The sequence below is a fragment of the Tiliqua scincoides genome, chromosome 9 (genome assembly GCF_035046505.1).
Source record: "Tiliqua scincoides isolate rTilSci1 chromosome 9, rTilSci1.hap2, whole genome shotgun sequence".
Classification (NCBI taxonomy): Eukaryota; Metazoa; Chordata; class Lepidosauria; order Squamata; family Scincidae; genus Tiliqua; species Tiliqua scincoides.
The window spans coordinates 22,370,625-22,397,276 of record NC_089829.1 but is presented as its reverse complement, the minus strand read 5'-3'; the positions used below and the strand labels follow the sequence as shown (position 1 = coordinate 22,397,276).

General features: G+C 53.2%; 2 protein-coding genes across 5 annotated transcripts in view; one reads left to right on the top strand and one right to left on the bottom strand.

The window, feature by feature from the left end:
• Positions 1 to 11,356, top strand: part of WWP2 (WW domain containing E3 ubiquitin protein ligase 2) — a 36,104-nt gene extending 24,748 nt beyond the window's left edge. For all 4 annotated transcript variants that reach the window (XM_066636891.1, XM_066636890.1, XM_066636894.1 and 1 more), the window contains 13 exons: positions 1,047 to 1,128; positions 1,552 to 1,680; positions 2,142 to 2,220; positions 2,371 to 2,442; positions 2,544 to 2,632; positions 3,144 to 3,303; positions 6,066 to 6,199; positions 6,512 to 6,652; positions 7,322 to 7,442; positions 8,215 to 8,319; positions 8,597 to 8,693; positions 9,587 to 9,659; positions 9,808 to 11,356. In XM_066636891.1, coding sequence (XP_066492988.1) covers positions 1,047 to 1,128; positions 1,552 to 1,680; positions 2,142 to 2,220; positions 2,371 to 2,442; positions 2,544 to 2,632; positions 3,144 to 3,303; positions 6,066 to 6,199; positions 6,512 to 6,652; positions 7,322 to 7,442; positions 8,215 to 8,319; positions 8,597 to 8,693; positions 9,587 to 9,659; positions 9,808 to 9,907 — 1,382 coding nt within the window. In that variant the 3' untranslated portion in view covers positions 9,908 to 11,356. The remainder of the gene's footprint in view (positions 1 to 1,046; positions 1,129 to 1,551; positions 1,681 to 2,141; positions 2,221 to 2,370; positions 2,443 to 2,543; positions 2,633 to 3,143; positions 3,304 to 6,065; positions 6,200 to 6,511; positions 6,653 to 7,321; positions 7,443 to 8,214; positions 8,320 to 8,596; positions 8,694 to 9,586; positions 9,660 to 9,807) is intronic.
• A 4,960-nt stretch (positions 11,357 to 16,316) lies between these two features.
• PSMD7 (proteasome 26S subunit, non-ATPase 7) lies at positions 16,317 to 22,610 on the bottom strand. Its single transcript, XM_066637077.1, has 7 exons — positions 22,474 to 22,610; positions 20,539 to 20,630; positions 19,933 to 20,025; positions 18,900 to 18,997; positions 18,201 to 18,281; positions 17,248 to 17,339; positions 16,317 to 16,795 (listed from the first exon to the last, which is right to left on the bottom strand). The coding sequence occupies exons 1-7, from the start codon at positions 22,545 to 22,547 to the stop codon at positions 16,357 to 16,359; spliced, it is 969 nt and encodes a 322-aa protein (XP_066493174.1). The 5' UTR covers positions 22,548 to 22,610; the 3' UTR covers positions 16,317 to 16,356.
• Between the last annotated feature and the right edge of the window lie 4,042 nt (positions 22,611 to 26,652).

Below are 26,652 nucleotides of genomic sequence, written 5' to 3'. Positions count from 1 at the left end.
GCTGCCTTGAAGCTGACCTTGTTCTTGGTGTACCTAAGAGAACCATCCTGGAGGGGGTGAGGGTGCTGCGTGCTGCTGGTGGGGGGAATAGCTGATGGGATGATCAGAGGTCTGCACCAGGGACTGTGGATAGGAATTAGACTTGGGGTGGGGGCTGGAGTTGGGAGGAACAGAAGAAGCGTCAAAAGTGTCCAGAACTGAGTGAAGTGATCCAGATGGAATGGGGGGTGTGTGTGTTGCTACTGCTTCCTATTGGATGTTGGCCCAATTGGAATTAAACCAAGGGGTGTGATTAGTCACCTCCATCACCACCCCCACCCTGGATTCAGGTGGAGCCCTGAGGAGCTGCAGGGGCCAGCTGGATTTGCTAGACTGCACTCGTGGGGGGTCCCTGTCCTTGGGCAGCAGCACTGGCCAAAGGCTATGTTCTTGCAGAGATGGGCGGGAGGGAGGTTGGAGGTGCTACTGTGCTGTGTGGAGGCCTGGAAGTCAACACTTCAGGGGGTGAGCACTCCTCTTGGTGTGGGGAGCAAGGAGAGTCTTTGGGGGAATGCAAGCTGTGAGCCTCTCCTTTGGGGGGGGCTGGTGTTGCACACAGTGTAGAAGGGGACCAGTCAGGGCAGCTGTTCCGGAGCCCTACTGGGGCTGGTAGGTCAGAGGGCAACAAAAGGAAGCAGCTGCACAGGGAATTTGAGGGTGCCAGAGGTCTCCAGCAGGCCAGAGGTGATGCTGCTCACAGTGTGGGGTTGGCAGGAAGTGGCAAGTTGCATAGAACTGTGGTGGGGGGGTGGGAGCGAGGAAGGGGACATCCTGTCTTCCCCACTGTGGCTGCACAGAGATGAGCCAGAGCAGAGGAGAAAGAGAGAGAGCGGGCCTGCTTATCTACCTGTGCCTTCCTCTGAGCCCTGCCCTAAATGGCACTGGGGGTCTCGCAACAGGGCTGATCTGGGAGGGGGGGTGGCAGTGCAGTGCCTGTATGCAGAATGGCCAGCACTGAGACTCTCACATTGCCTTTGCCTCTCACCTCCTTATCCCTTTCCTTCCAGAAAAGAGACAGGACAACGGGCGTGTTTACTACGTGAACCACAACACCCGCACCACGCAATGGGAGGACCCTCGCACTCAGGGGTAGGAGGTTCACCTGCAGTCTCTCTGGGACCCCAGGCTTAGCAGTGGGGTGGGGGATACCACCAGGCCTCTGCAGTGGAGGCAGATGCAGCTGTGAGGAGCATGAAGCCTATTCTCCTTGTGCCTGAAGGCCGCCGGAGATGCAAGGCTCTGTCACTGGTCATCTCCTTGGCCTAGAGGGAAGGCCTCAAGAGGCTTGGAGCAGGCTCTGCACTGTGCCCACCAGGACTGCTTTGAGTGGGGCTGTCGGGCCTCTCCCAGTTGCTGCATGAGGCTGAACAGGAGCAATGCTGTTGTGGGAAGAAAGCATGGCAAACCAGCTGAAGGCTCCTGGGGCTGCCCCCGCTCCCTGCTATGAAGTGGGGCAGGAAAGGGGGCTGGGCCGAGGTGCATGTCTACTGACCTCCTTCCTCCTCTGGCCAGGATGATCCAGGAGCCGGCGCTGCCCCCCGGTTGGGAAATGAAGTACACAAGCGAGCGGGTGCGCTACTTTGTGGATCACAACACCCGCACCACCACATTCAAAGACCCCCGCCCTGGGTTTGAGTCAGGGTAAGTCCCTCCCCAGTGGTGTCTCCCTGTCCTTGGGAGTTGTGCAGGTGGCGCCACCTGCAGGCTTATTTTGCTGAGGGTTCCCTGACAGCACTTTGGTGGTGGGCTCCTACAGCAGGTGCCTGGACCTCAGCAGGGTTGTAGCTCATTGGGGGTCTTTGATGTCCACGACTGTGGGAGGCTGACTCTCTGTCCTTGGAAGGCGTCCTATGGCGCCTGGAGTATTCGCACTGGGGAGCAGAGTGAGCGCAGATTAGGATGCTCCAAGGTATGTCCTCCACCAGGAGCATGACGCCCCAGTTCCTTTCACTGCAAGACAATATCAGTAGGAGGAGGCTCACAATGGAGCACTCTCTCTGCTGCTGTTCAGGGAGCCCTGCAGGCAGCTTTCCAGATGAGCCAGCTCTGGAGGGGGGCTCACGATTTCCTTGGTTCAGCCAATGTCCCATTTGCTGTTTCAGAAATAAGCAGGGTGGCTCCCCTGGAGCGTATGACCGAAGCTTCCGCTGGAAGTTCCACCAGTTCCGCTTCCTCTGCCACGTGAGTGCCTGCCTGCCTTTCATGATGGGAGGGGATAGTGTGAGATGGGGGGTGGTCCTGAGGAAGGGAGGGATGAGCCCAGCTGAAGCGGGCTTGGTGGTTCTTCGGGCACCAGCAGGCCCCTCATGGGTGGTGGCTTTTTCTCCGCAGTCCAATGCGCTTCCCAGCCATGTCAAGATCAGCGTCTCACGCCAAACGCTCTTCGAAGACTCGTTCCAGCAGGTGAGGCCTGAGCTGTGGGGCAAGGGCCGGGGTGGGGTGGTGTCAGTTCAGCCTGCCCACATGTGTCTTCATGGCTCCCTTGGCTGCTTGTCTCTGCTCAGATCATGAACATGAAGCCTTACGACCTGCGGCGCCGGCTGTACATCATCATGCGTGGGGAGGAGGGTCTGGATTATGGAGGCATCGCCCGGTGAGTTGACAGGGACCGAGAATAGGGGGCCACCAGTCCATCCCTCCCACACCGGTAGACAGCAGTGACAGGGTCAGCGTGGCCTGGCACTGGGATTGCAGCACATTAGGGTGGAGAGAGGGCATGATGGCTCCAGAGTTTCAGGGGCCTGGGGGGTCTCTGGGTCTCAGTGGAGGAGCTCCGAGTCCAGCACGTTCCAGCCTGACACTCAGCGGCGACTGCTGCTGCTGCTGCTGCTGCTGCTGCTGCAGGAACTCCCAACGCGCCTCCCTGTGTCCGGCCAGTGGTTTTACCCTATGGTAGGTTACGTCATGCTGTTCTACCACAGGGTAGAACCACGGACAGGATGTGGGGACCCTCTGCATCGAAGAAGAGACGTGTCCGGGGGGCCTTCCTGTGCACGCGTGCCTGCGTGGGATGCCTGAGGTGGCAGGAAAGGCTGCCTGCTCTGGCTGGGCCACTCTGCTGAGTGGCCGGCTGGCCTCATGATGTTTGCTCTCCCCCTCCACAGCGAGTGGTTCTTCCTCCTGTCACATGAGGTGCTCAATCCCATGTACTGCTTGTTTGAGTATGCTGGCAAGAACAACTACTGCCTGCAGATCAACCCCGCCTCCTCCATCAACCCCGACCACCTCACCTACTTTCGCTTCATTGGAAGGTTCATCGCTATGGTGAGCAAGTCCTGGCTGTGCTGCCCTTTCTGGGCACCTGGGGTAGTGTTGCAAACCTAGGGGGGTTTGGGGTGCTCAGAGTTCTTGGTTCTCGAACCCTAAAGCCCTCAAGGCCACCCTGTTAAGTAGTACTGCCACCACCCTGTACATGCCAGTGTCTCAGTCCAGGGACACTGAGACCCTCTAGGCTTAATTCTATCCCTTGGAGGCACTGAGCGCTTTCTCACATTAAAGCTTCAGTCCTCAAGTAACTAGACCTCAATGAGCACTTGGTAGCTTGCTGAACGGCTAGGCAGGATTCTGAACCTTTGTCCCCAACAGACAATGAAACAACTTAGTAAAAGAGATTTTAGTTTATTAAGTACATAAGGTTACATAAAGTTACAGTAAAGCAGCAAATGCTAGAGGCATAAACATCTAGGAAACATATCAGCAATGAAATAATAAAGCTAGCTGGCTATCTCCATTAATCCCTATCTCTCACCTGGGTCAGCTTCTCTTGTATGTAGATTTTTTAGCTCCAGGCTACCTGTGAGGCCAGGTGCCCATATTGGACAATGGAGCTCACAAGCGTGCAGGATGTTGCCCCCCAACTCTGTCCAAGAAGGAACACGCACACCCCTTGGGGCACTCATTATTATACTAATAGTGCTGAGGTGACTTCATACTTATTTAGACTGTCCAATCAGAAACTTTTGAGGACAGAACCTTCTCGAAGTGGGCCTAGTTGCTAGCCCTCCTAGTTCTTACCCCTCCCAATTGGAGATCCATAGCTGCATTCCATTCCGCTTCATCAGGCGCCTCTCCATCTACTAAGGTGTTAAACATTCCAAGGGGTTGTAATTCTTGTTTATTTACTCACATTCTTGCAGCTGGGAACTGGTAGCCACTTCTCCCAATACTGACTTAGTTTGGTTCAGGCTCCACATGCTAACCTAGGCCTAACATGTACATATTCATGACAGGTAGGGGCAGCAAGGTTATCTACTTTCAGGAGGAGGAAGGCATTTGTGCTAGAGTGGCATTGGGGTTGCTTCTCTTGCATCCAACTGATCCTCCACCTTTGCTTCTTTGGGCAGTGCTGGCCTGAAGGACGCTGGGGGGCCCTTGCTGAGTTCTTGGGCCTGGGGTGACTGTAAGTCACATTCAGCAGTGCGATGTTCAAGGAATCTCCTGTCAGTGACCTCTGGCTTCTTCCACTCCTGCAATTACCCAGAACGGGGGTTGGAGGGAGGATAAGATTTCGTGCCCTTCCCTCCCCTGCCCCAGACCCCTTTCTTGTTCTTTCTGTGATGCGTTTCCTGCTTCGCTTCTGCCGACTGGCCCCCAGCTTCTGCTGGCCTAGCTGCTGCCCCCCCCCCCACCCACAGTGATCTCAGGGAGTCGGGAATGGCGCAGGAAATGGGATGATGTTGCAGGCTTGCATGCTCCAATGAAGCCCCTGCCTTTTGCCCTGGTTTAAATGGGGGCATGTCCCTCACCATGGCAGCATGCTGCTAATCACCCGGTCCCGTGACAACCAACTCCCTCCCTGCTCTTCCAAGTGTTGGAAGGGGGGGGGGAAGTGTGTTCCTTTGCAGGAGGGCCACATAAATGTTTGAGATTCTATACCCCTTCCTGGCTCAGCTCTACCAAGGAGGCCCCAGCTGCTGTTTTGAAAACCTTTCTGCCTCCTTCTGGACTTGGAGGTCAGCTTGTGACTAGCCTGGGGTCCTTTGTAAGAAGACCTCCATTGCCTCCCCCACATGCATACACTTGAGGACTGATGGTAAACGGCTGGTTGAAATTATGAAAAAATAAAATAATCAGACCTTTTGAAAGCAGAGAGGAGGAACATTTCCTTTTCTGGAAAAGGAAATGGGGTTTTTTGGGAGAAAAATCAAAACACAATCTGAAATCTTTATTTAACATCTTCTTCAGCCAAGGTGACCTCCTTTCCTCTGGAGAGCTGCTGTTGGGGAAAGGGGATCTAGTCAGGTGGCCTTTGGGGGTGAAAAGATTTCACAGAATTGCTCCTTTCCCCTTTTCCAATATTCCAGGTTGTTCCTTACCAAAACAAGTGGGTTTGTCTTGTGTCTTCTTGACCCTCCTAGTGGATGGAAAGGGAGGGGCCCCTTTGCTGAGGTCTGACCAGGCTGCGGTCAGAGCAGCTGGACCTGCTGCCCTCCCCCCCCCCCCGGCCTGGAAAAGCTGCTACTCCAGGAACTGTGTTCTCCGTCCCACCCTCATGTGTCCCTTGCCTGTCTCTGGGCTTGCCCCCTGGATTGTTGTGCTCTCTCATTCAGGGGTGGAGGGATCTTCCCAGGGGACTGTGTGCTCAAAGACTCTCCCTTTGTGCTCTCCCTTCCACCAAAACCCCAGACTATTACTCACTGGCAGGCTGCTTTCTCCAGACGCACATCGGCGTCTGCGTTATTCTTGGCTCCAAGAAGGCAGGCCTGTAGCCGCAAGTGCTGCTCTGCAAGTGGGTTTCTCAGCATGTGCCAGCTGGGGGGAGCACTTGGACACCCTAGCAAAGCCCAAGGCTCCCAGGGCCCTCAAGGCGAGAGTGGCATTGCTTAGGGGGCTTTGGCTCCCCTTTGGGGTCTTCGGTCTTCCTTGGTCACTTCTGCCCAGCTGGATCACCATGTGTGTTTCTCAGTGATCCTTTCCTGCTGGGATTGGGTGCTGAGCTCGCTCTGTCTCCATGAGGCACTGCTGTAGAGGGAAGGTCCTGGCAATTAATGATGTCTTCTTTGGGGTGGGGTCTCTTTGCCTCTCAGGCTTTGTACCATGGCAAGTTCATTGATACTGGCTTCACGCTGCCTTTCTATAAGCGAATGCTGAACAAGCGGCCCACCTTGAAGGACCTGGAGTCCATTGACCCCGAGTTCTACAACTCCATCGTCTGGATCAAGTCAGTACCCCCACTTTGTCATTCCAGTCCCCAAGGGCTGTTCCCTCCTTCAGCCATGTGACAGTAATCTCAACAAACTACTGGGTTTTGGCACCATGGCAACACCCAGCAGCAGCACTGCCACCTCGCTTGGTGGTCGCACCTAGTTCCACACCCCTGGAGGGCTTGAGGCTGGTGTGTGGGAACATGTAGAGAGGACAAGGTGATGGGTCCTGGGCAGAGCAAGACACAGGCAGTGGCCAGTGCTCCTGGCAGGAAGCCACTCGCCAGGCTGTCCTGTAAGTGTCCCACGGGTTTCTTCCCCCGCTGCAGAGAGAACAATCTGGAGGAGTGTGGCTTGGAGCTCTACTTCATCCAGGACATGGAGATCCTTGGCAAGGTGACCACCCACGAGCTGAAGGAGGGCGGTGAGAGCATCCGGGTCACCGAGGAGAACAAGGATGAGTACATCCTGTGAGTACCTGTCCAGTCAGCCTTTTGGGGGCACAGGTGGCCAGGTGTGGCTACCTTCAGTCGCAGGGTATGGCATCACCTGCTTCACTTTTGCCAACCGCACAGTTTCCCAAATGCCACAGGGCTCGGCTGCTGTCAGAATGGTTTGGCAGGCTGCCAGTTTAAGTTCAACTCAGGCCTCAGTGGGAAAGCTTGTGGGTGAGCATTGGGCAAGTCTAGCTGGTGCTCAGTTAGTTCCCTGTCTGTATGATGGGTACACGAAGGATGAGCTGGGTGGGATGAGCCACCTTGCTGGGTGGCTCTGAGGAGGAATATGGTCAAGGGTGGGGAAGCATCAGGACTCCTTAAACAAGTGCTCTTTTCATAATTGCAATGCCAGGGCCTTTGTGGGGAGGCTCAGAAGTGGTGAGAGGGGAAAAACATTCTTGTGTGCTAGGAATGCAGCCCTTCAACCCCACTTGTTTCCAGTCAGCAAAAGGATGTTATGCAGACTCCTGAGCTGCTGCTCCCCATCAGCCCCCACGGCTGCTCTGCATAGCCCCTTTTTCTCTGGAAATGCCTGGGCAGAGAGGCTACATTCCCACTACGGCCAGTGGGTCCCCTCTGCCAAAGTATCCGGGGGAGGGGTGGCTCAAGGCCGGCATGAATAGAGGCACTCCCTCCTTCTAGGCTGCTGACAGACTGGCGTTTCACACGGGGTGTGGAGGATCAAACCAAAGCTTTCCTGGACGGTTTCAATGAGGTGGCCCCCTTGGAGTGGCTGCGCTACTTTGATGAAAAGGAGCTCGAGGTGAGTCAGGCTGGGTGGAAGCGCAGCAGCCCCTCCCCCGCCCATGAGCCAGTCTACCTGCACCCCACAGGTGTGAAAGGCAACAGCCAGTTGCTGGCAGGCTGTGTAGGAATTGGGGCCACTGGCTTGTCAGTTAAGGAGTCAGTGGCATCTGCAGGCTGCAGCCCCTCAGGAAACCAGAACAGGACACACTTGAGGAAAATAAAATGTACCAGTAGTTATGTAGAAGCAGGGGAGTGTAGCCATTTATTTTATTAGTCAATTAAGAAAATGTCCCCTTTTAAACAGGCCCCTTTTAAATGTCCCCTTTTCATTTTTTGATGGCTCTCTCTCTCTCTTTTTTTTTTTTAATGACCATACTTGCAAAGCCCTGGATGGCAGACCTACCTGATCAGAAGAGGAGTTCCCCTCTGCTGGGGGAAATACCTTTTTTTCCCTATGCCTGCTGTGCTGGCTGCCTGCTGCACCAGAGAGAGAGCTCGGTTCAGAGCAGCTCCTTGTTCGCATGCAGATTCCACTAACCAGCATTGTAGCAAATTGACTAAAAATTTTTTCCTCTGAGCGATGGCTTATGGCTTTTCTTGTGACCTGTGTGACCTTAGCCAGACCCTGGTGGGAGGATGGGTGGTGGAGGCAGACCGGTGTGCTCAAAAAGTGTGCAGCTCCTGCAGTGGAATGCCTGGGCCGTCCATTCCACTGGCAGAGCGCCCCTGCCTGTTGCAGGGGGGCCTTTCCAGAGGATTCAGGCCAAGCCCCCCCTCTTCCCCCCCAGCTAATGCTGTGTGGCATGCAAGAGATTGACATGACCGACTGGCAGAAGAACACCATCTACCGGCACTACACTAAGGCGAGCAAGCAGATCCAGTGGTTCTGGCAGGTTAGCCTCCCTCCACCCTCCCCCCGCCCAGAAGGGCTCCCCGGCTGGTAAAGGTGGCGGCAGTGTGTGCTTTGTGGAGGGGGGTCTTGTTGTGGGCCCCTGCTGAAAGCTCACCTTCAGGCATGTGAAGGACCAATGATGAAGACACTGCATCTGGGCACATGCAGAGGACATTTCACGTGTCACCACAACATGTGCTTTCTGTCCAGGAGCCAGGGTCTTCCTTTCCTTGGGGAGGGGGAGCCTGTCCGACCTCTCCCACCCATGTTGGTTACAGGTGGTAAAAGAAATGGACAATGAAAAGAGAATCCGGCTGCTCCAGTTTGTGACGGGGACTTGCCGGCTGCCAGTTGGAGGATTTGCTGAGTTGATTGGTATGTGAGGGGGCCTAACCACCGGGGTTGGGGGGTTCCTGACTCCCTAACTGAGCAAACAGTCTGTGACCTGGGCCGACCAGCACCCTGGCCTGGGGTAGAGCCCTGCTTGGTGAGTGGGGGGGTCATCTCCCTCAGTGCCCCGTGTCCTGCAGTGATGCACCAGATCACGAAGGCAAAACCCTTCATTGCTGCTTCTGCTGTTCCCCCAGCAGGTAGTGCTCAGGGGCACCCCAGCCCTGGACCACCCCATTGTGCCTCTAGCTATGGGTAGGTTTATGCACCTCCCTGAGGTGCTTCCTTTGAGCTGAGTCCAGCACCAGGATCATTCCTGCCCCATTCCTCTTCCGAGAAGCTAGGCAAAGCTTTGGCACATGAGAGCAGGCAACCCTGGGCTCCTGTGCTACGACTGGGTGCTGGACTGGGATCCTGGGTGGTGGTCTCGACTCTCTTGGCTTCTGGCAAAAGGCAAAGTGTCAGGAAAGTTAAACCAGACCAAAGAAAAAGAAGCCTTTAGAAGGGGATTGGAGATGGATAGATTGATGATGTGACAGCATCACATGGTACAAGCCATGATGAGTATGTGCAACCTACTGGTTTTAGAAGTAGGCTACCTCAGAAGGCCAAGTGAGAGGGAGTGGCAACAGGACACTGGTCTCTTGTGGTCTTGTATGCTCCCTGAGTCGCCTGGTGGGCTACTGTGAGATAAGGAAGCTGGACTCGATGGGCCCTTTGACTGATCCAGCTAGGCTCTTCTTGTGTTCTTAAAGCGTCCTTCCCACTCTGCATCCCAGCCAGGATGGTGTTGAGGCTCGCTTCTGTGGGCAGTGCCCAATGCGCTGCTGCTGTCCCTTGAGCTCACAGAGGCTCCTGTGCTTCTTCCTTCCCGACAGGAAGCAACGGGCCCCAGAAGTTCTGTATCGATAAGGTTGGCAAGGAGACCTGGCTGCCCCGGAGCCACACATGGTGAGCTTGCCCTGGCCCTGGGGCTCCTTCCTGCACAGACGGGGGGGGGGGGCCTGGGCTGGACTTTGCATGGGGGAGGGGTGGGCTTGGCCTGTCCTTTCCCTTGCTGGCCCTCTGCTGCTCTGACTGGCTGCTTCTGTCACTGCAGCTTCAATCGCCTGGACCTGCCTCCCTACAAGAGCTATGAGCAGCTGAAGGAGAAGCTCCTGTATGCTGTGGAGGAAACCGAGGGCTTTGGGCAGGAGTGAGGATGGGCTGAAGGGGACCCTCCTGGAAAGCCACCCTGGATCCTGGGAAGGTGGTGGATGGGAGCATGCAGGTCCAGACCTTGCAGTGGGAGAGCTGGAAGCTACAGGGGGCTCTCCTCTTCCTCCCCCCCTGCTGCTCCTCCAGGGAGCTCTTTCCACCAAAGCAGCACTTGCGGTGCATGAGCCTTGTTCCCTGGTTCTCTTGCACCCAGTTCCCGACTGCGTCCCCATTTTTCCCTCTTACTGGGCGCTGCAGTTGCTGCTGCTGCCTGTAGTGCCACCCAGCTGTCCCTCGAGGGCAATCTCCTGAGTGTTCTCAACCACAAAGCACTTGGCCATGGGCAAGATGAACACTTGGAGAATCCCTCCCACCCCCGTCGCCCTCTTCCTTCTCCTGTGGCAATTGTGCCATTGGTGGGAGGCGGCAGTGGAGCATGTCACAAATGGCTGCTCCAGCTTGCCTGGGGAACTGCCTGAGACCAACTGAAGCCAGGGTGGAATCTGGTCTGGGTCCCCCACAGCTCTTCTCCTGTTTGCTGGGATCTTTCCCTGCTTCCTGTGCTGAGCATAAGTGAGGCCTTAGTTCCCCACAGCTGAGCTGACTTCCAGCTGGGAGCATCAGGTGGGGTATGAGTGTGCTGCCTCCTGCCACCCACCTGATAGTGTGGAAGGGAGTGATTCAGGGTGGAGCCAAGGGCAGTCTTCAGCAAACTTTCTCTGGCCCTGGGCTATGAAAACTAGCAAGGGGGGATTGCCCCACACCTCCCTCCCTGCCTCCTGAAGCAAGAGAGTGGAAGCCCTCTCCCCTGCCAGACTCTGCAGATCTCTGGATTGGAGCCTCTGTGTCTTGCAGCAGCTTAGCCAGGGTTTCTTCCTTTGGAGATACTGGTCTCCAGGGTTGTGCAACAGCATGGAGGCCTCGCCGTGGATTTCTGCAAAGCAAAGTCGCCAAAGTGCAGGACTCTGGACTTGTGTGCACCGAAAGGCAAGAAGCATTGGGGGCGGGGGGTGCAGGATGCCACACAAGAATCCCACTTTTTGATTTGTGGGTGCTTTTTTTAAAAAAAACAAACCCCATGATTGGGGTCTGATTCTTGATTTTTGGAGTGTTTGCGACTGGCAGGCTTGAGACAGGAGCAGGGTCCAAGGCAAAAGTGATTGCTGAGGCTCCAGCACATGCCACTTGGGGGGGGGTGCTGCGCCAGAGATAAGGAGGCACCTCATGCCCCTGGGAATGGCGTCTGGCTGTGCTTCTGTCTAAGAGCCTGTTGATCCGTGTGCCTGTAGGCGTGTGTGTTGCGTGTATGTATATAGAAATATATATATGAGATCTGTGTATATAAATGTCTGTCAATACAAAGAACTGCAATAGCTTTTGATGGGGATCCTGGATACTTTTGTACCGCACCACTCTTGCTCAGTGACGCCAATTTTCCGTGCAATAAAAACTCTGCAGCTGTGGCCTCCGTGACTCCCTCCCTGCTTTGGCAGCCAGCATGGACAGCCGCAGGCTCTGCTTCTTGTGGTCCTGGGTGTTGGCTGGCAGGGGCAGGAGGGCCAGGACCATGGGGCGGGCTCTGCCCCTGCAGGCAAGGGCTTACATTTCTGCACCCAGGGGGAGGGACCATAAGAGGACCCCCTCCCTGAGGAGGGGAATAAACCAGCTATTGGGGGACTGGTGAGGGTGGCTGGCTCTTCCTTGGTGTGTTTTTGCTGAGATCAGTTCAGAATTCCAAGGAGCTGCTTCAGAGGCTCTTTCAATGAATGTCTTGGAAACTCTTTGCATCTTTAACATGTCCGGATGTTCCAAGGTGGTCCAAAGTGGGTGGGGGAAGAAAGTGCCCTCCCTTGTTTTCAATTATGCCTGCCTGTTTGTTCTGTGTCTGGATCTGGCTCCTTCTGCTGGCCCTGCATGGGGTAAGCCTGACTCTTGCCTGCCCTGCAGGCTGAAGGGAAAGGCAGCGACCATGCCCCTGCACCCAAACCTGTTCCTTGTGCGGGCAGGGAAGCTGCACACTCCAGCAAGAGTCTTGCTTTCTGCTCCTCAGCCTGGCCCAAGTTCTGATTTGAGCTGACACAGTGGTGGGTGGGGACCTGACCACGTAAGCCACCTATGAAGCTGTGCTAGCCTCCCTGCATCACCAGCCCAGAAGACACACAGCTGGACAATGCAGTCTAGAGCAAAGCAGCAGCCCAAGACAGGCTGCAAAGCTTTCTGCCTGCTGCGCAACAAGTTCCAGGGCGACAGGGGTGTGTGCAGGACTGCTGCTTGCCTAGTTGCTTTTCTGAATTGTCTTTGGCCCAGTACATGGGACTGAGAAAAGATTGGCACTGTCTTCCATCTTGCAGCACCAGAACTTCTCCCCCAGCTTGGCCTGCTGGCAGCTCTCAACCAGGGCTCTGCCCTGGCTGGCTGGCAGCAATAATTTCTCACACACCTTCAACCACTGAAATAACATTCCCTGCTAGGCAACGAAGAACTGCTGGTCCCACATGGCCAAACCAGCATGTCTTGGCACGAGGGTAGCACCACCAATAATGGCCAGGGAGATTATTTGGGGTGGGAGAATCTGGCCAGTTTGTGTCTTCTGCCAGAAATATTGGCAGAGGGGAGGGGTTGGGGTGTTGTGGAAAGGGCTGTACTTTAAGAGCAGCTCTGTGTAGTGGGGCGGGAGGGGCTGGCAGCTGAGCAGCACAACATGTTTGGCTTGGCGAAGAGGCCCAGGCTGGCGTGGGGCTCCGCTGCAAGGAAAGAAGGCAGCCCTGTTCTCTGGGGGAAACAAGTGAGCCACATGTTCCTGCCCCCTTGTTCTTTTTTGGCCTGTGAACATTCTCCCACACTGCCCCTGGAGGTGAGGCTATTTTCTCTGGCATGGTGGGAGATGGGGGGGGGGGTGTTCCCATCTCACAGGCTCATTCTGCTTCCTCTCAGTGGCTGGGAATCTGTATATGGTGAGGCTGGACTCTGGGGATGGCACCCCAGCCTTGGCTCTGGAAGGGAACTTGCTGCCTTCCCCAGTGGGAGGTGCCCATGAGCAAGGCTAGCCACTCTCCACAGTAGGTGTTGTTTTGGCTTCACTTCAGGGTCAAGGCAAGCAGGCATCATGACTGTCTTGTTCAGCTGGAGCCTTGGACAGTGCCCAAGGTAGTCCAGCAAAGACTGATTTGGGGGGCTGTGGCCAGCACTCCCCCCTCACCACCTTTTTTTACTACCTGTGCACTTCAGTCTTGGCTTTGAACTCTTCATCTGCACCAGCAATGTGTTGCTTGTGCACATGAACCTCCTTCCATTCATAGACCATGCACACTGCCTACAGTGCTGGGGCATCATTCTGTACCGCCCCTCACTTATCAACCAAGCCAGTTATGGCACCCAACAAGAGGGTTTTGGTGTGACCCAGTCTTGCTCCAGGTGAGCAGGAGCAGCTGGTTTGCCTCCTGCATCAACCCATTCACCAGCAGTGCCTCTGTAGCTGCTTGGCCACAGCTGGAGGCAGAGAGTGTCATCTTTGCCAACAAGCCTTGCGCTCCATCCACCTTCACAGACAAGTCCTCCTTGTACCACAGTTCCATCCACCCTTGCCAAAGGAACATGGAAGGCAGACTTTGCCAGTCCCCAATGGCCAGCACTTTCCTTGGTGATCAGCAGGGCTGCCACAGCTTGTTGTCATGACTCCACTCTGGCCAGTTGGGAGGGGACATGTGGAAGCTCTGGTTTCACTGGTGGACCAGCAAGAGCCTGGAAGCTCCACGATACTTGCAGGAAAAAGCAGCTGGGGGGAGATTTTAAGTAACCACATTTTTCTCCCTGTCTGGTTGCTGTCTTGTGTATGTGTCTGACTTGCCATCAAACAACATGTGGAGGAGCACAGAGGGGCCATCCTTCCAGGTTTATGCATCAGCAGTGCATATCCTGTGAGACTTGCGTGGAAGCCAAGAGCACAAAAAGGAGAGCTTCAGTGGCTGCAACACTGCAGCCAAGCAGCAAGCTGTGTAAAAAAGTACCACTGTGTACAGGGTCAAGTTGCCTGCAGAAGCTGTCTTTTCCCTCTCAAGTGTAGCAGCAGCAGATGATCTCACCCAAGCACACTTTCTTTCCACTAAGCAGGCTCCAGCTCAGGTGGAGAGCAGGCGAGTGGGTCCAATCCAAGCAGCTGAGCACTTGAGTGCTACCTCCTAATTTCAAGCCCTCCCTTCCCCCAAAGAGCACTTGCCTCGAGTCCCTAAATGGGGGGGGGGAACCCACGGGTGTCAAGCAGCTTTGCACCTTTGCAGATGGCAGGCTGAAAGTCACATGGTGGGTGCCCAGCTGGGTTAGCGTCACTGGCAGGGCTAGGAGGCATGTAACCCTGTTGGATCTCCTGGGGGCTTCACATAAGGAAAACCCTGCTTTGGATGAGGCCAGAGGGCACCCACAAGCAGGCAAGGAAGCCCCCCCCCCCAGCTCATATTGAAGAGGCAGAGGCCTGCTGGCCTTGAACATACACTACAGAACCAACAGACAAGCAGCCACAAATGTAGCCTATCCAAGGTCCTGGGAGAGCACTGGCTTCCACAGACCAGGGCTGTGCAGCATGAAGTGCCACCTCAGTTTGTTCATCCTAGGCTGCCCTCCCCTCAGGTTCAGTGGATGACCCTCTCCCTGGTTCAAATATTGTGAGGGGGAGAAAAGCTCCTTTAGTCCTGCTTTCACCACCATGCAGAATTTCATGTCCCCATCTTGCCAGTTCCTTTTGGAGGACCACCTCCCTCCTCCTTGGACTGATCCCCCCTTCTTGGACTGATCCCCCCTTCCCCATGACACTCGTTCTCCATGACAATAGCAAAGCTGTCCATCTGGCAGCAGGTACCCTCAGGTTTCCTCCACTGGCATCTCTCCACTTCTCCAGGTCAGCTACTTCAACGGTGCAAACTTCTTCCCCAGGAGCCTGGGCCTCATTGCACCACAAACACACTCATGCACTAAAGGCAACCAAGCACATGTGGCAAACTGTGCAATACACTACGCGCTTTCTGCCTTCCAAACTTGCCCCACCCCTTGGTCTTCTGCCACCATTAAACAAAACAGCTCCCTGGAACAGGTCGTATACTTGGGCTCCCAGACAGCAATCACTCTGGGAAAGTGTGTCTAGAGGGGCACTGTGTTTTAAGGGGCCCCAGAAGTCCATGTGCCCCTGCCCCAGCTCACCATCTGTCTGACTTTGGGGGTTTGGTAAGTCACCACTATGGAGACACTACTCTTCTGGAAGTCCCTGTCAGCTTGCTACCGTTTAGGCCTTTGCAGTTCAGTTTGCTGGTTCTCTTGTAGGATGGTTTCTGGCTGCCAAAGTTCCAAAATGTTTTTAATGTACTCATATTGCATTTGACTTTTTATTGTGGTGATGACTTGTCTTATTATCCATTACACTGTCATAAGCCCGGGAAGCTGCTTTGGGCACCCCACTAATTGGAGGTGGGGGAAGGCAAGGTATAAATATTTTCAGTAAACAAATACTCCTCTTGGAGCTAAGGGTTCCATGTTGTCCCTGAATGACTAGCTGAGGTTGGCAGTGGACTGGCCAAATGCAATCAAGGTCAGACCATTTTACCCAAAGTGTGTTCTCCGGGCCAGTGGAAATGCTTTGCCCTGCTTTCCCCAGAGAAGCAGCTTCGGCACCTGGATCCCTCTCTGTGCCTGATGCTCCATTGAAGGTAGCACCAGGAGACTTCTGTCAGCTTCATCTGATTCATCCTCTGTGCCTCTTTCTGAAAAACAGAGGCTTGGCTGCTGTGGCCAGGTCTTAGTAAGAACAAATGCTGCCACCTAGTGCTAGGACAATGCTAATGCAGCCCAGCCCAGTTGCAAAGAAGATCAAGACCCTGGCCTCAGACTTAGGCTGCAATCCTACCCACACTTTTCTGGGTGCAAGCCCCACTGAACACAAGGAACTACCCTTCTGAGTAGTCTCACCCAGGCCTGCACTGCAACCATCTTGCTGTAGCACCAAGTCTGACAAGGGAACAGGGGCAGTGTGTGCTTGCCCCCCACACCCAGGGCAGAAACACAAACCCACAAGTGACCCTCCTGAGACAATGTGTGTTTCCCACTGGTCTTTCGTGTCACTTCTCAACACCCACAGGCACAAGGCCGCTGCATTGCACTGCTTACCCATTTCAAGGGAGCAGTGGCAGGACTTTGGGACTCTCAAGCTGCCTGTAGGCCCCAGTGGGGTAGGCGTCAAGGCACAAATGGGCTGACTGCTGCTGTGATCCTCCCCATCTGCCAACAGAGTTCTCTTCGCAGTGGTGATGCTCCTCACCTCATGCAGCAAACTGGCCTGTTTACACAGAGATCCCGCAGTCTGCATCCCTTTCTAGCTGGGCCTATTTGCCTCCCAAAAGGAAAGCACACGCCCTCAGCAACAAGAGCCCAATTCAACAATACTTTAATTTGCAAAAACAAGCCTGTCCTATTTCTTCTCCTTCTTCTCCTCCTTCTTGGCATCACTCTTCTCCTTGTCCCTCTCCTTCTCGTCCTTCCTCTCTTTCTTGCTCTCCTCCTTCTCCTGCCCCTCCTTCTTCTCCGCGTCCCGGTTGGCAATCTTATTATTAATGAGATTGTGTAGAGCCACGACAGAGCGGATGAGGGAGGCCAGATACACCACCACCATCTGGTCGTTGGTCTTCAGGTAGAAGGCCTTGACGAATTCCTGCAGGTTAGCGTCAGGCAGCAGGTTGAACACATCCTGGAGCTGGTAGATGATCTGGTGGTTGATGGGTAGCTTGCCCATGGCCACCTTCTCCAGGTAGCTCCGGATCTCCAGTAGCTTGGAGTTCAGGCCCTTCAGGCCATGCACCTGGTTTGTGATGCGCTGCGAAAGGGTGCCCACTGTGGTGTCTTTGATGTCCCTGAAGCAGCAGCCCAGGCAGGAGAGGGAAAGAGGCAGAACACAAGGACTCAGGCACCAGAAAAGGGTTCTCTTTTTTTAAACAAATATCTGACAAGTTCAGCTGAGGCCTTTCTAGTGTATGCACTTGCAGCTCTGCTTGCACCATGAAGGAACTTAAAAGATGCAAGGAGGAGAGACTGCACCTTGCATAGGAAGGACCTGGGCACAGGACACGATGCCTCTGCAGTAGCCCAAGGAAGGGCAACAGGCAGGCAGCTCCTGAGACGGAGAGGCTCAAGCCTGAGCAGCAGCAGCTCCATCACGAAAGATGGCTGTGGAGTCTATGGGAGCAGCAGGCAGCCTGCACCCACTTTTCATGGACAAGACAGGGACAAGGCCAACCCACCCACCACCCATTATAGCTGCAATGTCAGAGTGCCTTAAGTGGCAGGCCAACCAGAAAGTTCTCACCGAAGCAAGTGTTCCACCCCAACTTCTTCCGCTTCCTCAGCCCCAATTTCACTGGTCACATGTTCAAAGGTCTTGGAGGTCGGCGTCCCATCCTAAGGAGGGGTGCCAAAGCAGACAACATCCAGTCATGGCTACAGAATGGACACAGCAACAGGGTCACTGTGTCCTGGATAACTGTGTCCCTGGTATTGAACATTTTGTGGCATCCCAAACCGTGTTCCAGTATATGTATATTTATATTAGGTGTACTTTTTCGTTTTTAAAAACACAAAAGAAGGGTTAGGATTATGGCTGAAATCAGTGGTTTAGAATATATAACATGGGGTCTGTTGCCCAGTTGTAGTGACATGCAAATAACCAGGATGCAAAAAAACTCGACATGAATGTCCAGGGATGCTAATGACCCAGACACATTTGACCTAAACACAATCATCCAGGACAAACATACTATAGTACCAAATGGACACAAAGTCCCAATGTTCTTCTTGGCAGAAAGCATGTAGTATGCATAGAAAAAAGAGTCGTTGTCCCCTGAGAAGAGCAGGCCCAGGTTGGCCTCTGGAGGAGGGGCACTGCAAACCTGCTCTACATAGCAGACAGGAATGGCCAGCTGCATCATCCTGAGCAAAGCCTCCTGGGAGATTCTGCGGGAGCAGTTGGGGCAGCTCCTGGCTGTTGCCATCAGGATTCTTGATGGCACTGCCGCCCGCACAGCATCAGCCCCTTCCTGCATGGTACAAGCACAGCACAGCCACTGACCAATGGACTTGCACCCAGCAACACCAGCTCTCAGATTCAACAGCCTCTTACAGAGTGTGGCTGCTGTGCTGGTGACAAGTAGCAACAGGGCAGCCCAAAGACAGAGAATGGTCACAGGGAGAGAGACACCTGGACTACCAACAGGGTACCAAAGAGAAAGAGCCACTTGACTCGCCTGAGCTAGGGATACTCACGTCGTGGACTTCCTCCACAGAGATGTAGGCTTCTGTGGGCAGCCCTAAGTCCTTGGGCTTCACATCGATGATGACCAGCACCTGTTCGGAAGAGAGCGCTAAGTGTCAGTCACAGCAGAGCTCCCCCTCCTCCAACACCAAGCAAGAATGGAAGACTCCCCCTGAATAAGTAGGAGGTGGTGTATGGGACCCCCAGGCTGCCTCTGCCATGCTTCAAGGGGGGCACAAGCTCACTCCAGGCCCCTAAATGGTACATATGCTCATTTAAAAAATGCCTGCCATGCTCTTCTCCAAGGATTCAGGGTGACTCGCAAGAAAACAAACTAAAGCACAATAATCTCAACACAAACACAACCTGTCCCTGACACAGAACCCAGCAGATCTGCAAGGGCCTATCAAGATAGTGGTGGGGGGCTGTTGCATCTGCAAACCCTCTCAGAAGTCACCTCAGAAGGTAGAGACTCTCTCGCAGGGGTATCTGCAGAATGGCAGGTCTGGGTGGGAGGAGGCATGTAGCTGGAGACAGTCTGGGGCATGGCAACAGTCCCTCATTGTCCCGGAAGCCACAGGCTCTGTCAGGGCAAGCAGACCTGCAGCTCCCGCTCACTTACACCACAGCTTGTGGACCCAGTTCTAATTACAATCCCTTGTTATTTACAAGTCCCGCGTAGGCATGTGTGTCCCTAGAATGGACTTTACCGAGTTGGAGCAGTATCTCTTCATGAGTTCGTTGATCGCAATGTCATTCTTGTGCAGTTTGGGGCCTGTGTGGTACCATCCCACGATCCTTTCTCTGGCTAGAGAGGAAGAAAGAAAGCCAGCTGGAATACCAGAGGACTACACAGTGGCTTGAACAAGGCCCTGGAGCCAATAGGCCTCTCCCAGTGGGACTCTGTAGGAGGGCTCCTGCAGTTGTAATGTCAACCTGTAGTGTCAACAGACTGCCCTTCCAGTCCCCTCGCAGTTGGAGGTGCCAGACAAAGACACAATAGCTCCAACATGCATTTGAGGTTGGCTGCTTATGGGCTTTCCTGCAGCCACCTTGGGGTTTGACACCTGTGCTGCTTTCTTGTGTTACATTTTGGCTTTGAAGTGTGGGTATTTTCTGATTTTAGTTGTTACTGCAGTGCACCGACATTTTTTAAAAAGACATTTAAATTCTGCTTAATTTTCAAACTAAAACAAGGTCTAAATAAGGCCTCATTACAACAACTATTAGGTACAGGACGAATGTCAATTCTTAATATCAGTCATAATCAGAACCTGCACTGCTAATACAGAATGCTTGCTAAGGCCATTCTGTTTCTAAGGGATTAAAGTTGCAGGTATAGAATGCTGTGGATTGAATGGTAGGAAAATATGCCAGAGACACACATGGGAAAAATTTTGAGGTAAAGGACGCAGACTGTGTGCAATTACTGAGCAAAATAACACACATCAAGAGTGGACTAGCCCATTGCTTTCTCTTAGCAGCTGAAAGGTGTTTTCTACCTGAAGCACCAAATGAGGGGTGCTGACATTTCAAGATCCCACCAGTTTACCCAAATGTTTCCCATCTAAACAGGTGTTGTCTTCCTAGAGGAACAGACAAGCAGACCCATTCCATGGACGGACTTCCTTACCAACCCAATGTTGGCAAAAAGCCCCATCGCAGGTGGGAGCAGCAGGCACCAGGAAGCATTCTGCAGCTAAGGATCTAATGGGGGCCTCTTACGAGCCAAGCCTTGCTTACCATTGACTTTCTTGAACATTCCATACATGTTCTCCAGATAGTCGTGGTCCAGAAACCAGACAGAGTCATCCTTGTCATCTTCATCAAAAGGGACTGTGGGCAGAAAGAAGAAGCCTGCTTGTCACTTTGCAGCTCAGATTAGCAGGCCCCAGGGAAGACGGTGGCTGTACGGCTAAGCTTCAACTCTGCAGTGAGTCACCCAGAGCAGGTCCAAGAGGCACGTGGCCTCAGCATTGCAGGGACAGAAGGACAGAGGCATCAACCTTACAAGGAATCTGCACACTGGTCCATCAAACCTGGGACAACCCACATGTACCTCCAGCAGCTCTCTGAGGTGGCCTTTACCCTGTACCCCCACCTGATCCTGTTAGTGAACCTGGTGCTTTCTGAGTACAATTTACTGCCAGGTCACAGGCAGGAAGATTACCTATTGGAGCCAGCAACTCAGAGCCAAGGCTGGTTGCCGTGGAACGATCCTGAAGGAGTGGTTTTGGTGACAGTGGGTGGCTGCCAACTGAACCCTCCTGGCTTGGACCATGTCTCAGCCAGGGCCCCCTCTGGGCAGATGCACGGCAGCATGCCCCCCTGCCCCCACCCCATCCCTACCTGCAAAGCTGTTGGAGACATCCAGAATCTTCTTCTGCCAGGAGCCCAGCAGGACACCCACCACACGCTTCTGGCTGCCCACCTTCCCGATCCTAGGGCAGAAGGAAGCAGGGCCCATCAGAGGGGAGCAAAGGGGGTAATTTGTACTCAGACCCAGGTCAACAAAGGGACCCAGGACCCAAAACAGGAGGCCCAGAAATTTCCTGGGATCTTACATATTACTATCTCACCTGGCCTCAACACCCACATGGAATGCTGGGGGCACCACTGGTAGGGGCTGCTGCTGCAAGGCATATGCACAACAAGCCACTCCTCAACAGTGTCAAATCTGAGAGGAAACTGGCCTGCTAGAGCAGCTCTTTGGCTTGTGCATCCTTCTACTTACTGTGAAGGAGTATATAGGAGCTCAGGGACAGCTGCGGAAGTCGGTTTTGATACACCAAAGACACTTTCCCTTCTAGTATGAGCCTCAATACCAAGATACTGGGAGGCAACTGGCCTGCAACAGTAGTTCTTTGGCTTGTGGCTCAACTAACCATGGAGGAGTGTTATATGAGTGTATACTCTTATGAGTGTATACTCCTCATAGGAGTCCTTTCTGGGACACAGTTGCAGAAATAAGTTTTGATACACCAAGAACACTGCCCATTCTGGTGAGAGCCTCAATAAGATGATGCTCATTTTCTGCAATGGTTTTCTATATTTAAAAGATTTTAGAGCGACTCAGGAGTGTGTTGGTTTTCCACATTGTGTCTAGCTGCTGATGCTGCACAGGCAGGGCTGAATCCAAGACCCCCAAACTGTCTGCCAGCAGGCAGGGGTGCCCGCTTGGAAAATGTGCAAAAGAGAGCAACCAAAATGATTACTGGGCTGGGCACTTTCCCTATGAGGAAAGTCTACAGCGTTTGGGCCTCTTCAGTCTAGAAAGAGGCGCCTGAGGAGGGACATGACTGACATACAAAATCATGCAGGGGATGGACAGAGTGGATACAAAGTCGCTTCTTTTCCTCTTGCATAACACCAGAACCAGGGGACATCCACGAAAACAGGGGAGAGTTAGGACAGACAGAAGAAAATATTTCTTTACCCAGCATGAAATTAGTCTGTGGAACTCCTAGCCACAGGAAGTAGTGATGGCATCTTGCCTGGATGCCTTTAAGAGGAGATTAGACCAATTTCTGGAGAAGTTCCTTAGGGGTTGCATCATAGTAGGCATGTGCAAGCTCCTGGTTTCCGAGGCAGGAGCCTTTGATTGCCAGATGCAGGGGAGGGCCCTGGACGCAGGTTGTGCCTGTCGTCTTGTGTGCTCCCTGCGGCATTTGGGGGGCCACTGTGAGATGCAGGAAGCTGGACTAGATGGGCCCTTGGCCTGATCCAGTGGGGCTCTTCTTATGCTGGGCTGGGGGGCGGAATTGGGTGCTAGAGGAACACCCGCTAGGCAGGCACCAGCCCAACAGGCTGGAATGGGAGCACAGGTCTAGCGGCTGGGGAGACCTGGCTCCTGCCCAGACTTGGACCAGATGGGGAGACCTGGGCTCCAAGTGCAGGCAGGAACCCAGCACACCCTGGCCAGAGGCCAGCGGGCTCAGCCTGGAGCCCAGATCTACCCTCCTGGAGCTGGTAGTGCTGACGACCCCCCTCTGCCCCGGCGCACAGGTGGGTAGACCAGGGCTCTGCAGTGGGAAGGCGGGTAGGCCTGGGCACCGACAGGCTGCTGCCGCCCCCTCTGGGAAGGGGCCCAAGAGACACTGGTGACGCTCCTCTCGGAGGCCGTGGGAGGGAGTGAGGGCCGGGACCGCGCGCAGGGCGGGCCAAGACGGCCCAGCGAGGCAGCCAGCCAGGCGCCCGACGGCCCGGCCGTGACTCAGCAGCCCGGCAACCCGCCAGGCAGCCGGCCCGCGCCTCCGAGCGCCCGCGCCTCCGCAGCTCCCTCACCGGTTGAAGTGGTCGACGACGCTGAGCAGCACCAACGGGTGCACCACGACCCGCTCCACCGCCAACTCCGGCATCCCGCTGGCTCTGAGGGAGGCGCACGCTCCGTCCCAGCATGCCCCGCGCTGAGCCCTCTGACTCCTGGCCCCGCCCCTCGCACGGGGGAGGGAGATCTAGGTCTCTACCGGAAGTTCTGCCTGCTGTGCCCGCCTCCAGCCGCCATCTTGGGGAGGTCGGCGCCGGGAGTGCTTCCGCGCATGTCTGCCCGGGCTCGTAGGCTGCAGGTTCGAGTCCCGTCTCCGCCAAGCTGTGGCTAAAGATGACTTGAAAAAGGAGAGCACAAGGCTATGCGTCTACTCAGAAGTAAGTGCCATTATAGTCAATGGGGCTTACTCCCAGGTAAGTGTGGGAAGGCTTGCTGCCTGAATCAGGTGAAATTTTATAAGACAGGAACAATGACCCGGTTTTGGCTGCAGTCCTGTCCACAGTTAACTGGGAGTAAGCCCCATTGAGTCTAATGGCACTTACTTCTGAGTAGACCTGCATAGGCTGGGGCTCTGAGGCTGTACTCCTGTCCACACTTTCCTGGGAGTAAGCCCATTGACTATAATGAGACTTGCTTCTGAGTAGACAGGCCTAGGATTAGGCTCAGAAAAAGAAATAGAACAGGGTCGGCCAGTGTCGTTTTCTGCTGTCCCCCCTTGTCAGGGTGGCGTTTGCAGGTCTCTGGGTGCACACTCCAGGCGGGTCATGATCTGCAGCGCATTAGGCCAGTGGTTCTCAACCAGAGGTACGGGCACCACCAGTGTACTTGAGGTGGTGTCTGGTGGTGCTTGCAGGACCCCTGAATACCTGCTGCCCAGCAGCAACGCCAGGAGCAGGACACAACAGACAGTGGCAGGAGGCTTGACCCGTTTGGCAGAGCTCCAAAGCATGCTTTTCTGTGCGCAAAAAAGCCCTCCCTGGGCCTCTCACTGGTGTTTCTCACATTGCATCCGGCCTCACAACCCAGAAGTAAGTGGCAAGGATGTCATCACCAGTTACTTCCAGTGGTACTTCCAATAGGGAGACCGTGTTCAGTAAGCAAAGGAAATGGCACCTCCTGCCACCCCCCACCCTTGCCTACACTTTCCTACAGTGGAGCAGTGGATACAGATCACATCTAGCAGCCAACCACAGCACACCCACCCCCAGCACTAAAGCACCTACCAGGGAGACTGCAGCTCAGATGAGAATATGCAAAGCCCAGAACTGTTTCTCTGGGTCCCACAAAGGGGACCTCTGGTGATGGGAATCCTGGTGAGAGGGCACTAGGTGCACCAAGGGAATACTTTGCACAAATAACCACTCGTCCCCCACAATGTACACAGCAACATATTTTGTTAACACTTTTCTCAGAATTCGTGTTTCAGGTTTCTTGCCTTAGGAGGACTCCGACTGGAACCTTTCCCATACCACCCCCAACAGGGGAAGGAGGTACAATGCACCGCACGCAAGTAAGCAAGGGGAGTGAGGAAATCTATGCTGCAGTGTATTGATGCTGCATCTCATGTCTCTGACTTCACCGTTCTGACTCTCCAGGGTTATTACATGAGTTTCTGCTATGAACTGACAGCCCAATCCTATCCACACTTTCCTGTGAGTAAGCCCCATTGACACAAATGGGACTTACTTCTGAGTAGGCATACATAGGATTGGGCTGTGAGTGTACTACTCAAAAACCCTCACAGTGAGAGATGTTGGCTAAAACTTTGTTGTTGTTTTTAATTTTCAGAGGTTGGAGGGATTTTTTTTAGCAGAAGAAACTTCAACAATGTATTTTTCTGAGCAAGCCCAATCATTTTGTAAAGCCTGCACTTGCATTTTGGAAGACATTATTGTTTCGGGGCACATGAATGTGCCTAGAATTCTGCCTGCATAGAAAACACTATGGCTCAGTTCAGTCATGATGCCAAGTCATGGTTCAGTAATGCGGAAATCCGTGGGTTTGTAGCTCCCTCTGCCCCTCAGGTCCCCTCTTCTACTTCTTGGCTTCTGCTAGCTCTAGTTTGCTGTGACATCTAAAACAGCAAACTACAGTTAACAAGGAATGGTCTGCATCCAATTGGTCACGAAAGGTCACCATTAAGAAAAAGTCTTTACTCAGGTATTTGTAACAAGAGGACTATTTCAGTGCCATAACAGCTGTGTCCTCCTCTTCCATAGTCCTGTTGATGGGGTTTGCACCAGTGTCTGCATTTTGCAAGCAGCAAGTCTTTGCTTGTGGCCTCCAAATGAGGGCTTGAAACCACAGTTCCCCTGAGGCCTGGAGGTGAGTGCTAACTGTTGCCTGCCAATTCATGGCAGAACTGCAACCCAGATCCTTGCCAGTGCTTTGGTCCTGGACCTTCCCCTTAATACCTTCAAAGCAGACTTGTTGAACTATATGCTGTTTCCAAGATTTATTGCCAAAAACTCCAGGAAAGACGAGGCCACATGGCAGATGCCAAAGGTCCCATGTTGAGCCAGTGACCTCCAGTGCCACTTCCTCCTCCTACCCCCTTTCCACATGCAATTTCTGCCTCTCTCCAGAAGAGGGAGTCATTTGACCATACAACAGAGCCATCACGGGCAGGCTGAGGAGCTTGTTTTATCAATATACATATAAAACTCAATGTTCAAATTAACTAGTTCAATAAGTAATTTAGCCCATTGATTTTTGGGCATATCCTAAGTGCCATTACAAGCTACGGATATTTTAAATGCCATTACCTAATAGAAGGAATGTTCTAAGCACCTTCTATTGATTTTATTACTGCTTTATTTTGCTGTCTTGGTTTAAAATCATTTTAACCACTCGGTAATCAAGAAGAAATATATCGTTGGTGAAATACAGTCAATTTCCTAAAAACCTTTGACATCGTTAAATAAGGAATTACAGTTGTTAAATCATGTCAGGCAATAACCAAGGGACAGAAAAAGACACACAATTCAGAGCGGTAGGCCAACTTGCCAGTAAGCTGGGCTGACCTTTCACAAGCAGTCTCTCTGAATGTGACAGTCACACCCGGCTTCTCTTTGGGGCTCTTACATCAGTGTTTTTGGCTAGAAGCACAGCGGAGAGCATTTGTCAACCTAATCGGCACATTAATTGATTAATTCATTAATCACAGGTTTAAAACACAGGTTTTAAATCCGACAAATCAATGCTGTCTTTGGCTGAAGGGTTTTGGGTGCTGAGGCTGTGAATGATAGAATCTTGTGCTGCTACTGTTTTTGGAACAGAAGATTAGGCTGTGTTAATTACATGGGAGGAATTATTATCTTCATTAGGTGCTCTTTAAATGTCATCTGTATAGAGAAAACTGGGATATGTGTTTTAATTGGACAATTAAACACTAGTCAGTTGAAAAGGGATGTTGCTAATTTGTCTAAAATATAGTGAATCCATGGAAAGAAGATGATGAAACCCCTTGGACTGCTAACGGGGTACGATCCAGGGAGAGGCGAAGGATATTTTAACGACCTGCGGTGTCTCTTCCTCGTTCCAATTGCTCCATAACTTAGGAATATGGGGAGTTCCATTTTCTCAGCAATATGGCTGATCCTGTTGCGTACTGACATTCTGCCCCAGTGGAGAAAATTGAGTGTGCTTGGAGGGATTTCTGCCCGAGCCCCTTTAAGAAGAGCATATTAGCAGCCCCATGGGCTCCTCCATTGGCAGAAGCCCTCTCCAGACCTCCTAATCAAAGAATTGCAAAACTATGTTGTGAGCTTTGAAGCTCAATAAAAGCCGCTAATGAGATGATTAAATTGACATCTGATGCGATTTAACTATAGCGCAGCAAACATCAATACCGATACATGATTTGGCAAGTGAGTTAGGATGAGTGTTCCCGGGGATTCTGTGGCTGCAGAACACCTCACTGCTAACCAGAATAGGGGATGAGATTTTGTAAAGTCAAGAGCTTTAATCATCAGTGGATTTCTTTTCTTTTTTCCCTTTAGGGGAAATTAATGATTAGGCACATGCTGATGCAGGAGTGAACATGGGAATCAACAGACGGTGTGCTCAAGGTAATACTGCTTGCTTCTCAGCAGCCCAAAGGCAAATGGACTTGCCTAGATCCAGAGATTGCCCTACCTGCTGCAATCAGATTTTCTACCTGTGCAAGCCCATGCTGCACCCTGCTGTGGTGGAGC